Raw genomic sequence first — 15,630 nt, 5'->3', positions numbered from 1 at the left:
TCACTTACAGGTATACAAATTATTGAATTGCTTAGAACAGCAATACTGGCAAAGTTCTTCACCTATGGGTTTAATTTTACACAAGATATTTTAAAGTTCTTACATCTATTTAATTGTAATCCAATATATTATGAGGATCATGTATAGTATTGCCTCCTGCCTCAGCTATCAGTTCTGAAATATTACCTGCAAACTAGGGGTAACATTTTCAAAAGCATCTGAGTTACTTAGGAGTCTAAGTTCCATTTTCAAAAGTGATGTAGGCATTTAGCAGCTTAAGTCTAACTGCAAGTCAATGGCACTTAGGGTCCCAGGTGCCTAAGTCACTTTTGAAAATGGAACTTAGGTTCCTAAGTCACTTAGGTGCTTTTGAAAAATTTACCCTATTCTTCTAAATAGCAGATATTAAGCTCTGAACATCTTTGAATGTAGACACTGGACAATTAAAAGGTTCCTTTCACTATATGGTATTGATAAGGACTAGCTGTGGTGTTTATATTTCACAGTAAACATTCACAATAATATGGGGACCACACACCTGATGCTATAGAGATGTAGGCCTGCATCCTCTATTTGTGCAGCAGGCAAGCTCCCTTTAACTCCATTTACAAACTATCAAATGAAATTGTCGAAGCTTTTTGTAATTCATTAGCCCCACACCCATCAGCTCCCCTGGGTCTAGTTCATACTGAATCACAGCTTGGAAGTTCCATGCTGTACACCCCACAACAACTCACCCCCCCACACACACCTAGGAGTCCATGGAAATCACTTTGTGCTACATGCTTAGCCTATGTCCAATGAAGGCAGTACACTGAAAAATACAGACTGAGCACAGACTCAGGGACAGCCACACGGACACACTTAAGCGTTTTATTTTTTTATGGCTAGAATCATAGGACTGGAAGGGACCTCGAGGTCATCTAGTCCAGTCTCCTGCACTCATGGCAGGACTAAGTATTATCTAGACCATTCCTGACAGGTGTTTGTCTAACCTGCTCTTAAAAATCTCCAATGATGGAGATTCCACAACCTCCCTAGGCAATTTATTCCAGTGCTTAACCACCCTGACAGTTAGGAAGTTTTTCTTAATGTCCAACCTAAACTGCCCTTGCTGCAATTTAAGCCCATTGCTTCTTGTCCTATCCTCAGAGGTTAAGAAGAACAATTCTTCTCCCTCCTCCTTGTAACAACCTTTTATGTACTTGAAAACTGTTACCATGTCCCCCCTCAGTCTTCTCTTCTCCAGACTAAACAAACCCAATTTTTTCAATCTTCCCTCCTAGGTCATGTTTTCTAGACCTTTAATCATTTTTGTTGCTCTTCTCTGGACTCTCTCCAATTTGTGCACATCCTTCCTGAAATGTGGTGCCCAGAACTGGACACAATACTCCAGTTGAGGCCTAATCAGCGCAGAGTACAGCGGAATAATTACTTCTCATGTCTTGCTTACAACACTCCTGTTAATACATCCCAGAATGATGTTCGCTTTTTTGGCAACAGTGTTACACTGTTGACTAATATTTAGCTTGTGGTCCACTATGACCCCCAGATCCCTTTTTGCAGTACTCCTTCCTAGGCAGTCATTTCCCATTTTGTATGTGTGCAACTGATTGTTACTTCCTAAATGGAGTACTTTGCATTTGTCCTTATTGAATTTCATCCTATTTACTTCAGTTTGTCCAGATCATTTTGAATTTTAATCCTATCCTCCAAACCACTTGCAACCCCTCCCAGCTTGGTAAAGTCTGCGAACTTTATAAGTGTACTCTCTATGCCATTATCTAAATCAGCAGAACAGAACCGGACCCAGAACTGATCCCTGCGAGACCCCACTCGTTATGCCCTTCCAGCATGACTGTGAACCACTCGTAACTACTCTCTGTGAATGGTTTTCCAACCAGTTTTGCACCCACCTTATAGTAGCTCCCTCTAAGTTGCATTTCCCTAGTTTGTTTATGAGAAGGTCATGTGAGACAGTATCAAAAGCTTTACTAAAGTCAAGATATACCACGTCTACCGCTTCCTCCCATCCACAAGGCTTGTTACCCGCTGAAGGAAAGCTATCAGGTTGGTTTGACGTGATTTGTTTTTGACAAATCCATGCTGACTGTTAATTTGCAAACATCTAGATAATAAGGTGATAAGTGATTGCTTAATTATTTGCTCCATTATCTTTCTGGGTACAGAAGTTAAGATGACAGGTCTGTAATTCCCTGGATTGTCCTTATTTCCCTGTTTATAGATTGGTACTATATTTACCCTCTTCCAGTCTTCTGGAATCTCTCTGGTCTTCCATGACTTTTCAAAGATAATTGCTAATGGCTCAGATATCTCCTCAGTCAGCTCCTTGAGTATTCTAGGATGCATTTCATCAGCCCCTGGTGACTTGAAGACATCTAATTTGTCTAAGTAATTTTTAACGTGTTCTTTCCTTGTTTTAGCCTCTTCTGATCATACTTCATGTTCACTGGTATTCACTATGTTAGATGTCGTATCACCACCAAACTTCTTGGTGAAAACCAAAACAAAGAAATCATTAAGCACCTCTGCCATTTCCACATTTTCTGGGATTGTTTCCCTCCCCTCCCCCCCCCATTGAGTAACAGTCCTACCCGGTCCTTGGTCTTCCTCTTGCTTCGAATGTATTTGTAGAATAGGCAACATATACATTTTATACAAGCTTTTCTGGTAGGGGCAGGTTGCAAGAATTGATTTTTGAGAGAGCACAATATAACCTGATGCACGAATTAAGGCCTCTATTAACAGAAGATGATAATTAACAGGAGTATTTATGCACCTCCCCAGATTCAGTACCTAGACTGCTATGTATATTCATGTGAATCAGACTTCCACAATAAAGAGGTACTCCAAGATAGAGGCAGTATTTGGCCTGCTCTATGTGCAGATTTAGACTGGGGATAGCTCTTTATAATCACCAATACCCAGAATCTTCTCAGAGCAGAGAAACAAGTGATTCAGAAACAAAACATCCTCATCAGGTTGCAGCAACTGAACAAGTGCCAACATTTGGGACTGAAATCAACACATGCATGCAAACTTGGTTGTATACTGTGGAAAAAACAACAACCAAAAAACAAACAAAAAATTATTTATGCTTTATCAAAAGATAAACCTTAATGTTTAACTTTACCCAAGGTAACTATCAAAATGTTAACCCAATAAAAAGGATTTAAATATAACTTGAGCAAATAAAGTCATTTTCATTAAAGAAACCCAACAAAACCTACCTCCAATCTTTACTGTTAAAAACAGCCCTTCCATAATTTAAATATAATTTACTAAATTCTATCTAACATAATACTTAGATCTCACTTCTTTATTACAGAAATGGACCTGATTCTATACTCAGTAACATTGATTTTATTCTGGTATAACTCCCTGGCTCTCATTGGAGATCTTCCTGATTTACATCAGTGCAAGTGGCCTATACTTTTTAAAATTAAGAATTATTTTAAATCCTCTGTGCCAGAAAATTTTACATGATAGCATGGTTTTGCTGACATACCTATAAAAGTTATCATAATAAAACTATGTACACTGTTGTCGTGTTAAACACAAAGACAGAGCTGTCACCGGCAGGGGATGTGTGTGTGTGTGAGCTATTAAATGCGCTGCAAGAATAATCAAAGATGATAAACACATACTTGCCATCTTTTGATGGCAAGACCAAGTGATAGAACTTGATAAGGGGGCGCCACACTGGTCACATCTCTAAGCAACAGGCAATCAAACAGCCAGATAAGTATCTTCATAAAGTGCAACAGACTCAAATGTATGGGTCAGAACTAAAGAATCACTTCCTGGTTCAGGTTAGGTAATAAAAAATTTATGACCTACTTAAAAAAAAAAACAACCATCAAACCTAAAAAGGTATTTGCCAATAAACTTGTTTTCATAAAGAATGTAAGCCATTTAGGACGTGCCTTGGTAATATCAGCAGGAAATAAGAATATTTACAGTACTGGACTTTGGAAGACAAAAATGCAATGCAGCTCAAGCACGGTATTTAAAATAAAATCCTTACAGTCAAAGCTGAGTTTAATGTAATTTGCTGCACACATCCATTAAGCATTTTTTTTTAAATGAAAAGATGAGAGGAAGACAGAATGCGTGCTAAATACTCTGTTTCTCATCTTCTGGACTCCGTTTCAAGTGCAGAATGAAACCTTGAGAAAAAGTGCATGCATTCTTTTGTGGCTCCTTAACCCTTTAGGAGAGGCCACCTCACTAAACCATCAAATGTAATCTGAGCTATTAGGTGAGCTATTATCAGCAGAAGAAAAAAAACTTTTGTAGTGATAATCAGGATGGCCCATTTCCAACCGTTGCCAAGAAGGTGTGAGTAACAGTAGGGAGAAAAATTAGCATGGGAAAAATTAGCATGTTCTTTGTGTAATGACCCATCCACTCTACAAAAGTTTTTTTTCTTCTGCTGCTAATAGCTCTCCTAACAGCTCACCTTAATTAATTACCCTTGTTACAGTTGTATGGCAACACACGTTTCCTGTGTATATATATTTTCCTACTGTATCTTCCACTGCATGCATCCAATGAAGTGGGTTTTAGCCCACGAAAGCTTATGCTCAAATAAATTTGTTAGTTTCTAAGGTGCCACAAGTACTCCTGTTCTTTTTGCTGATACAGACTAACACGGCTACCACTCTGAAACCTGTAAGGAGTAATAGTTTCTGCATGGGAAAGAACCAGGGCTCAGCCAATACAAAGGCTTCAAATAGAGGTTAAAGTCTCTGAATCAAAAAATCAATTCAAATCCAAACTGTTTGGAAGTGGAGTTAAATAAAATATTGCTATCAGCACATCACTGGCAAAATCCATGTATTGTTTGTAAGAAACTTATGAGGGCTTATAACAAAACTGCATTGTTGTACAATAAATATATGTAGTCTTATAACAATACATACTAATTTTAATGTGGACACACATGTTAAAAGCATTACCAAAAAAAGCTTCATCACATGCATATGAGCCACTTTACACAAAGGCCCCAGCTACACTACCGAAGTGGGTTATTTAGCACAGGGAGGTAGCCATCTTCTTGCATGGTTTATTGTCTGTAGCATAGATGGAACAACTCGGTTATAGAATCATATTAGAGAACCATGTTATAGACTAGCTAAGGACTTAGGACACCGTTCTTTATTTGTGTTGTTCTAGCCATCCTGCAAATGCCCCTAACTATGCTGGACAGCTGCCATGGTTGGATTTGTAGGCTGGAATAGCCTAAAACATTAATAATTTGGTATTCAAAATTTCAAATATACTGTCCGAGGTTACCATGATGAGCTAAGTCTGTTATATTTTATTTTTTTAAAATGACATTTTTCAGATGAACTACTACAAAAATGTATCAGTTTTGATACTTGTAGGTTTCCCTATATAGCCAAGATAATTTTCTCAATATTTCATATACATTTATTAAAAATATTCCCAGGATGCAGTCCCAGATGTCTGCCTAGTTTCAAGCAGAGTTCATTTAACAACTTTAAAATGTCTGAAAATAGGGATTTTTAAATGTCAGTGATGACACAACCTTAACTACGGAGTGTGAATGTAATTACTACACTTAATTATAAACACGGATCTAGAAAAAGACACCAAAATAAATAGATTTGGCACACAAATGTAATATCTTGGATTCAGAATTTATATCTATAGCAAACAAAGTCCGGAAGAGGAGCTTTAATTTTAACTCTCTTTAAAACACCCTTCACAAATCAGTTTCTTTATGTGTTGCAGTTTCCTTTTACAGTTTAAACCTCAATCCAATCAGCAGTCTCTAGGGATTTTCAAATCGCTAAAGATTAAAATCCTCTCTGACTCGACTGTTTGACTAATGCTGTGTGTTTAATAATTCTACTTGTGAGAGATTTTATTTGAGAAAATCCTGCTGTGTGGAACCTTCACATTCTATACAGCTGTACTGGAGTATAAAACCCCGCTGCCCTTGTTTCTTTATACATAGTATACCATGGCACTAAGAAACAAAGGCAGAAAACTTGATAGTACATATATTATTATGCTGATATTGAAATAATCATGGTTTATTTAAAGTTGTTCTCCATTGCACAAGGAGTCAGTGAAAAATATTCCTGCTAAAGAAACATTGGTTAATTTATCTGATAGGGAGTGTTCACTCACAGACATTGCTAATATATACAAGGATATTTTTCATTGGTAAGTAATTTATAACCATGATAGACAGAGATTATTAGTGTAATGATTTTCTAAACTTTATGTTTTCACTAATAAAAGCATTCCTGTGTTAGCCCTGACACACCTTCTGTTTCTTTAGATCAGGCACTTTGATATTCTGTTTCAGTAAATTGAACACATATATTGTATTTAGATTTTATGTCAGTACTGCTACTTCACATTCGAGTGATCAAAGGCAAGATAAGTCATCATCCTGGTAGCTTTCAATATAAGTTCATTAAATATAAGATAGCACAGACCCTACAGTAGATCTGAAAATTTTGACAGCTCTTTAAATATATGGCTTTGGTTAGTAACAGCATGTTACTACGCAAATAAATAAAAGTTCAACAAATGCCATTAATGTCAATCAAAACATGAAATCAACACACGTGCTTTTTACCTGAGGTAGCATCGATCATCGTTGAAACTCCTCTGCGATCAGAAATCGGGCGCGATGATCCCGGCATGCTAACAGGTTCAGAGCGAACAGGCTGAATCCTGAAATTTAAAATCACATGTTTCACCTGCGTCAAAATCACTGCTCATTAAGGCTGTTCTTAAATCAAGAAAGCTGAACAAGTCCAATCAATTAAAGAACTATTTATTCTAAAATAAACCAAGTGTTGAAAGCTTTTATTTTCCACTGGTGTGTGGATCCAAGCAATGGATGATAAATTTCATGAAAACTAAGTGTCTCCATACTTTTTCTTAGGATTAGAGCTCTTAGAAAGCCCCAGGGAAAAAAGAAAACCCTCACTCCACAAATTCCCCTTATTGCCCACAGGTATGGTACAAGTCCTTTGGCTTGGCAGGGAAAGGTTATGTGTTTAACTACCTACTCTCCTGCCAGCATACATCTTTCTTCATTTAATCAATGATTTTTATATGTATACATATAATTCTTTAAATATCCGGCATCTGGACATCAGCTGGCTGGGTTCCAAAGAACCTTAGAAAGCCAGCTATACACATTAAGAGTCCAATCCAGAATATCCTTACAGAGGGGGCAATGTAATTGAAGTCAATGGGCCTACTCACATGAGTAAAGACTATTCACATCAAGTTCAGGGCCCAGAAGAGTTTGCATAGTTTTCAGCAGGGTTGGTCATCTTCCACACTTGCACTGTTTTATTCGTGGGAGATGGGAATACAGTCTAAATCCCAGAGAGCCAATACCATGAAACTTTAGGTTCCAGAATCATCTGTTGGCTCTGAAAGATGTAGACTTCCTAAAGCTTGTTAACTCTTTCTAGATATCATAGGGGAAGCAGAAATGTATGACAAATATGGCACTTTTTAAAAATCACTGGCTACCAATAAATACTAACAACCCCCCCCCAAAAAAGCCCACATGCAAAGATTGATAGCTTTAAATTAATTAAACTGAGAATGACTAAAATCTGAAAGTTTTGGGGTAACGTATTGAGATGAACTACTTGGTTCTTTTATTATACCCATTTTCAGCAGGGTAACAGCACTAGGTTTCACTCTGGCACCTTCTGATAATCTATTAGCAATTGTTGACACATTGCAAGGAAGTCAACCGCTCCTAGAAAGTGGCTAATAATGTTAGGAAATCTTAAAAATAAGAATGGAGGAAAACAAAGCAAACCCAATACAAAGTACACTGAAAAAAGGTAAGGATATGAGTTACTCTTTAAGAAGAAACAGAAGTCATGAACCAACTAAAGCAGTGACTTTCGTTTTGTTGCACTGAGATGTTCTTGCTGTTGGCAAAGAGGCAGATAAAAACGCACTTCCATCAGACAATGTCATTTTGCCAATGACAAAAAAAGCATACATGAGGGAAAAAGTTTTCAAGGCATCACTAGGTTCAAATCTAGTACCAGAATTTTACATAATACACTGAACAAGGAAAGAAAAGAAGATGGAAAAGGGGGGGGAGGAGGGGGAAAAACATTCCAGTAGTTCACTTAGTGTTCCAACACACTGACCCCTTTATAGTCAGCAGGCTATAAATCTACACCCTGATGCTCCTAATCATGTTATAGCAAATGATGTTGCTAAGCAATGCAGAAACTGTGGAAGGCAATGAAGCACTGAACATTTTAGAGATTAAGTGCAATAGAACAAGACAACTGGACTTTGCACATCTTCCATTGTTATTCAGGCAAGAAGCGGCAACAGAAGGGAATCTAGGCGACCACTAAAGACATTTGGATAGAAATTTTTATCATCACTTTGTCCTACATGAATTTTTATCATTAACAAGGCATGTGATCGTCTAAGTATCTGATCCAGACAAGCTTGATATTAATTGTTATGCGTTTACATGGAAGAATTTATTTGAGCAATTGGCTAATCTGTGTGTAAATAACTAAGAAACATTCTTGTAAAATTAACTATTGTTACCTGAGGCTGTTGAGATCAAGGTCATCTGTATCGAAGTCCAGAAGAGGCTGTGGGGTGTCACTTGGACCATGTGACTGCAGCACAGAAGAACTGGATGAAATGACCGTTGTTTGACCTGAGGGATGAATCGTTTTGAACTGGAACTGGGGGCCCATCCATAGGCGTCTGTGAGGTCCAGTGTGAGTCACTATTTCAACCTAGAAGAATATTTTACACCATATTGAGAAATTCCCTCAATCTCATGAACCCTTTAGAATCCCAGGGCAACCAAACTGGAGAAGGGCATTTTGCTCCATTTCCTTAGAAGACATTTCTGCAGAGCAAAATACAGAATGGCTTTGCTTATATAAGATCTGATCCTATAAAGGGCCTCCTGCAAAGCTTTGAGAACCCTCCGTCCCGTGGTCTCAGTAGGAGATGAAGGCACTCAGAAATGGACAAGGAGACTCTCTGCACCTTGCAGGATCCAGCCATTGATCAGGAATTAAACGGGTGTAGAACCTAAACGGGATTCTGGGTTAAACTATTTTAGAAATTAACAGCATTTTAACCCTTCAAAATAAAAATCTACAGTGAATCCAATTTTCAAATCTGGGCTCCTACACATCATGACCAAACCTTGTATCTGGATGTTCATATGGGCACTTAGGCACTCGAATGCCTGTTTTAAACCTACGTGCTAATCTAAGCATCCATATGCGAGAGTCAGAAATGTTATTAAGGCATCTGACTTTGAAAATTAAGCCCTATGTGTTGCTCAAGATCAGAAAACAACTTCCCTTGATAATTTCAATTTTATAAATATTTCTAGGCGACAAAATCTCTGAATCCTCTTACACTGTTCTGGAGTCCATGACATTCACCATGACTATTATTTCATATGATCAAGTATGTACCTTGTTCTTACCATTGCGAAATGAATTCCATAACTACGAAACTAACAATTTAGAATTTTTGGTAACAACCAGAGAAGAACGTAGTTCAGTCTTTGTCCACCTGGTCCAAGTGAAGCAACTGAAAACCTTCCCCCATACATCTTTGTCAACAACTTTAATCCTGACCAGGTCAGGGAGACCTCTCTTTAAGAGCAAGCTGTTACAATTTTGTTCAGTGCATCGTTCTGAAAGTTCACACTGTAAAAAGCACTTCTTCACATGTATAAAGTGTGAATTGTATTTCAAAACAAAGTTGATAATTACTGTTGGCATTCCTGAAGCTACTGCTGGCAGAGACCATCTTGCTGAAAAACAACATCATTTGTAATAGATCATACAGCTCCAGCCATACACACATTACCACATATATACAATACAACCACATATATACAATACACTTACTTTAGCAAGACAGCTAAATGTTTAACATATATGCATTCAGTTGAAAGTCTGACAATTTAAACAAAAGCAAAAGGGTTTATTTTCCATGTACTAGTGCATATATATATAACCTGAGGCCTCATACTTCCATACATACTTTAAAATGGAGAGGAGAGTATAGAAAGTACATGCAGAGTGTGCAAATTTCTGATGTTTGCAAATAACTTTAAACAAATTTCATCCTTTAACTCAAGGATACTTGCTCTTAATGAGAAACTAAATCCATGGCCTGTCTGAATCTTACAAAATAGGTCATTTCCAGTAAGCAAAGCAGGAAAGAGCATCCAAAATATTTTTGGACATGTGAAAGATGCCTTTTTTCATACTGACACCTCAAAACCAGATGATCATCAATTTTTTCAAACACTTAAAAAAAGTCATCTCTAGGAATGCAAACGAGCATGAGAATTTCAATTAGTAATTTTTGTTTTGAAAAGGTATGTAATTGTGAAAGTAGACACTTAGAATGAACAGGCCAACCCAGCCAGGCGTACAAGACCATTAAGACATAGTTAAGAATAACAAAGCATATGCACAGACACTTTAGTGTTTTCTTTTCCTGTTAAACGTTTCTGATTTTTAAACTTTGGTGAACAGGTATTTTCAAAAGCACAAAATCAGATAGCCTACTAAATTCCTACCATTTTCTATTAAAATAATAAATAACTCCACAAAGAAATAGAATGCAGTACACTGAAGACATCTGTATTTACATCTTTCGGTAGTTTTGTTACATATAGATGTGCCTTCCTGCTTAACATCATACAGTTTTCTTTAACTATTATCACATTTCTGTGCTTTAGGTGACTTCTGATTCTTACACAAGGTAATTTTAAAGGCTTAGAAAATATTGTTCCAAGGCAATTATTTGCAAGCCTGGGAGGACAAAAGCATAGTCTGCGTAGTACTACCTCCATATTTCTATTTATCTTGGGGTAACTCAGATTGACTGTAGAGGTTTATAATTTAAGTAGCTTTTATGCGGCAATGTAAATTAGGCCACAGATAAAGCATTCTGTATATTTTAAGCTTGAAACCATCAGTGTCACAGAGCCGAGAGGTAAACAGATGCCTTTGAAATTTCACCGAGGCTATGGCCAGATGTTCCTATTCACTCTCCTGTTGTGTGCAGGACAAACATATTGTATCTACTTCACACTGACAGCACACATTACCCACTGTTCTAATTGAAAAGTTGAAGTGAAGGGCAGTGTTTTTTCACTGCATGCTGTTACTGTTGATAACAACACTTTAATTTTGAAAAACATACATGCTCTTTGGGCATAATCTAAAGTGGCTTGCTTAGAGAAAGCTAGGATCTTCATGTTCAAAAGAGATATCATCACTCTTTTCACTTAGCAAAAACTAAGCATTCTTGGTGCACTTCCTGATTCTCTTTTTGTGTAATAAGAGACCTCATTTGGGAATTTTTTTCATATAAAATATACTTGCTGCTCTATTACAGAGTACTTATGACAAGACCTGAGTAGCGCTGTGCTCCTATTGCTACTTTGAATCATCTTTTTATTAGCAACACACAATCCTCTATGCTGTATGTCCACTTTATTCTTGCTCTGTAAACCATCTGCTACACCGAAGAATAACCCAACAAGTAATGTGAGCTAAGTTGTAAAGTAACTAAATGATGTTGGAACGTGGATTATGATATAACACTTGCATTGTAGTTACAGTACACCTCTACCCTGATATAACGCTGTCCTCAGGAGCCAAAAAATCTTACCGCGTTATAGGTGAAAACGCGTTATATCGAACTTGCTTTGATCCGCCGGACTGCGCAGCCCCGCACTCCCAGAGCGCTACTTTACCATGTTATATCCGAATTCATGTTATATCGGGTCACGTTATATCGGGGTAGAGGTGAATTTGGAAAACTCTTAAAAACTCTGGCTGAAATCCTGGCCCCACTGAAATCAGTGGCAAAACTCACATTGACATCAATGGGGCCAGGATTTCTCCGTTTGTCTTTATGCTGTGACAAGATAGAGACAGTGTCACCAGGTCTGACATATCAATGTGAAACCAGAACTGAAATCTTAGGCCATGGCTTTGTGAATGGATCCCTGCAATCACTGGGGCTCCACGAGACACAGATGTATACACCTGTATAGACCTATTGCAGGACTGCAGTCTTATTTGAGGAATATACTAGATATGGTTTAAAAGTCACTGGATGTAGCAGATCCTCAACATATCCATGAGGCAATGCAATATATCTGAAATAGTGCCAAATTAAAATGTGAAAGCTGGACAGAAGCACTGAAAGTACGACACCTACATAGTAATGTATCCAAACTGAAGAAAATTCAGGCTGCCTGTCAGAATGAATCCTGAAAGTGCTGGATAATTGCTTTGGTAAATTAAGTTATTTTTCATCATTTTTAACCCTTACAAAAATAAATTTCAAAGGTCAATCTAAAAAAAAATTACAGAAATGGAATTTCACTTTATTATTTATATGCTGTGTTTGTAAACTGAAGTTTTGCATTGAACCAAATCATGACATCCTTACCTCGTTCTTACTAAGGGAAAACGCCCACTGAATGTAATGAGAATATTCCCTGAGTAAAAACTTAAAGGTTTGGCTTAGTATTCAAAATAGTTTGTTCATATTGAGATCATTATAAAGTACTACAGCTAACTAACCTTCCAGTCTTAAATTAGGATATTCTATAACAACAGAGTTTATCAACCATTAGACAATATATTAAAAATAACTGAATTATAAAGATATTACATCATATTCTTCAATCTTTATTTTTCTGTGTTATGACTTAAAGATGACCTAGAAAGGTTTTGCAAAGCAATTTGCTTTCTGTTCCCTTAAATTTGTTTCAAATGTTTATGGTCCCAACCTTACAGAATGCATTCCAAAATTACAAATACATTTATAGTTTACACCAAATTATTTGAAAATTGGTTCTGTTTCCATTTATTGGCCAAACCCTGAGTCCAGAGATCTGACTTTCCTCTTTAACGGTTGATAACACCTCAGACAACAGAAATATTTATTCCTGCAACATGTAATCTATTGTTACAGAGGGAAACATTAACTCAGAAGTCAGTAGCTAAGTCAAGGGGCAATTACTTTTCAAAGTTTATGTTTTATGTGCATTTGTTTGTATTCCGCAACAGTTGAACAGATTTAGCGCTGGAGAAAGGTGGTGACTGGCGGTTAGAGAGAAAGAGAAATGCTTTAGTCAACTAACCCTCCAGCCTTACATTAGGGCAGAATGAGTGCAGCATAAGTCACAACAGAGTAGTCTTCCCCAGTTTGCCATACTAACGTTGTTTAATCCTGACCAAAAGGGACAACGTCTGCAGGGTTGGGGAAGGCAGATAATTCTCCACGACCAATTCAGTCCTTCCTGATCCACGCAGAGATTGCCAAGGATGTAATTGGGGCCAATAGGATGGAGGCTTTGTTTATGCTTGTTAAAACATGGACACTTATCCACTAGGAATTCATTGAGACCATCAAACTGATTCCACTTAGGTCAAGATTGAAATTAGGTTTACAAGTGTTATGTTGCTTTACTGTGGTCTTTAGAATTTTTTTTAAATAAAGCTTTGGAATTCACTGGTACTGGATAGGATGCATTTCTCTTCAGAACTGGATATAGAACTGCTCCCCACCTCCCCCCAAAAACCAAAACCCATACCTGGGAAAGCCATTCTTCATCCTCTTGACCGCTATGGTCAGATGCTAAGCTATCATACGATTCATGTCGTGTAATAGGTCCAGGACTCCCAGGTGGAACCACTGTGAAAAGAAAGAAGATAGAAAAATTTAGATTTCTCAATCAAATTTTTTAAAATGTACCTTCTCATATATATGTTAGTATGACAACATACATACTTTCACAAAGCTCTGACTGTTTATACTGGAACACAGAGCAAGATCAGTCTGAGTATAAATGGTGTAAATGCTAAAGAAGCTCCTCTTCTGAAAACTTAGAAGCAGTCATATTATTTATTCCTAGGCAGACACTATGATAACCCAACTTGCTCTTCTTCTTTCAGCCTGAAGCTCTAAACAAGCATACAAAATAGCTTCAATAAAGATGACAGCCCTTCCCATGTGTCTTGAGGGATTTCACACTGACAAATGCCACTGTCAATGATATAAGCTTGCTGCACAAACTTTTCAAATTGTCCACTTTAAGAGAAGTTGAACTATGTTAAGCTACAGTGACAAAACCTATCCTGAGGCACTGGCATGCATACCGACCTTGAATACTTAGTTTCTTCCCTGGCTTCAGGAACAAATATGATCATCTCATCGTGGCTCTAATGCAGTTAATTTGAAGCTGACTTGGCAACTGACTGGTTTCTTTTTAATCAGGTGGGAGTAGATGATTTACATCTCAGCAGCTGTTTTATAAAATTACTAAATTTTATAATAGTAACAATCTATTCATGAAAAACATGACACGCTAGTTATTTTTAGTATCTACAGATGATTAATTGATCATATAAAAGCAGAAAACAGACCGAAACCAAAAAAAAGTTGCATTGTTCCTATTCAGCAAAGTCCCTTTTGCTTCTGTGCAAATAGCTAACGTTTTATAAGAGTGCTATATGTACAATTGGGCAGGTAACATGAGAGGTCTAGGCTGTTTAGAGTCTAAGGGGAGAAACTAGAGCACCTTTTTAGGAAAGACAATAGGCAGATTAGACAGAGGTACACATCACGCAACCACTGTGCTGTTAGTTAAAGATCTCTCACTTAAGAAATGGGATTTTTTTTTTATTATTCTGAAAAACTGGATATAACACACATATTTTGGAACAAAAGATGCAATTGAACAGAATTTGCCCTACATTTGTAATTGCTTTGGGGTTCTCCTGAACTAGCCAAAAAAAAGGTAGCACAGAAGGCAACTGCCAGCTCTGGTATGATGATTTATTTGCATCCTCTTCTGACCTCTACCCACCTATACATGCATTCCTAATGCTCCCAACCCTGTAGCCTCTAACCACCTTATACAAAATCAAGGCTTGAACCTGCGAACACTTGCATACATGAGTAGCTTCACTCATGCAAACAGCTGCTATAATGTCAATGGGACATTAATCAATAGTTCTTCATGTGCATAAGTTTTTACAGGGCTAGGCCCTTAAAGATTGCTATGGACTTTAAAAGACCGGTCTTCGCTTCTTTTGCTCATTTTATGCCACTTCCTTAAGTGGGATCCTCCTTGTTGATTCTCTTCCAGGAATATTAATTGCTGGACCATTCTGTTATCACTGTTCTGCTTTTGCAAAGAGCAGCCTATGTAGTCATCTACAACTGACAAGATTGCACCCAATGAGGCTGCATGAATGTAATGGAGAGCAGAGTTTGACCTTTACACCGACATATAAGCAACACACAGAGATTGTTTCATCCACCAGTAAAATACAACTTCTGTGACAACTGATTAACAGGGTAAGACTATGTAACATTCTGTAAAGAATGCTGTATTCAGCTGAAACTATTGCAGGAAATTAGGTAGGCAGAGTACCTTAGCTGGAATTTGGCCATATCATTGGAATCAACACCATATCTCTTCTGAGAAGTGTCATGGGATCTTACATTACTAAAGAGGAGTTAATACTTCAGTTTTATGTCTCTCTGTCA

The 15,630-nt window shown here is 37.4% G+C and overlaps 1 protein-coding gene across 4 annotated transcripts in view; it reads right to left on the bottom strand.

The window, feature by feature from the left end:
- The window catches only part of BCAS3 (BCAS3 microtubule associated cell migration factor), a 490,159-nt gene that overhangs the window by 246,685 nt on the left and 227,844 nt on the right, over nucleotides 1–15,630 (bottom strand). For all 4 annotated transcript variants that reach the window (XM_024211255.1, XM_024211257.1, XM_024211256.1 and 1 more), the window contains 3 exons: nucleotides 13,670–13,770; nucleotides 8,614–8,810; nucleotides 6,641–6,738 (listed from right to left, as the gene is read on the bottom strand). In XM_024211255.1, coding sequence (XP_024067023.1) covers nucleotides 6,641–6,738; nucleotides 8,614–8,810; nucleotides 13,670–13,770 — 396 coding nt within the window. The remainder of the gene's footprint in view (nucleotides 1–6,640; nucleotides 6,739–8,613; nucleotides 8,811–13,669; nucleotides 13,771–15,630) is intronic.

This window comes from Terrapene carolina, unplaced genomic scaffold, assembly GCF_002925995.2.
Source record: "Terrapene carolina triunguis isolate 2854851 unplaced genomic scaffold, T_m_triunguis-2.0 Scaffold231, whole genome shotgun sequence".
In the NCBI taxonomy this organism is placed as follows: Eukaryota; Metazoa; Chordata; order Testudines; family Emydidae; genus Terrapene; species Terrapene triunguis.
This window is presented reverse-complemented; position numbering and strand designations above follow the sequence as displayed.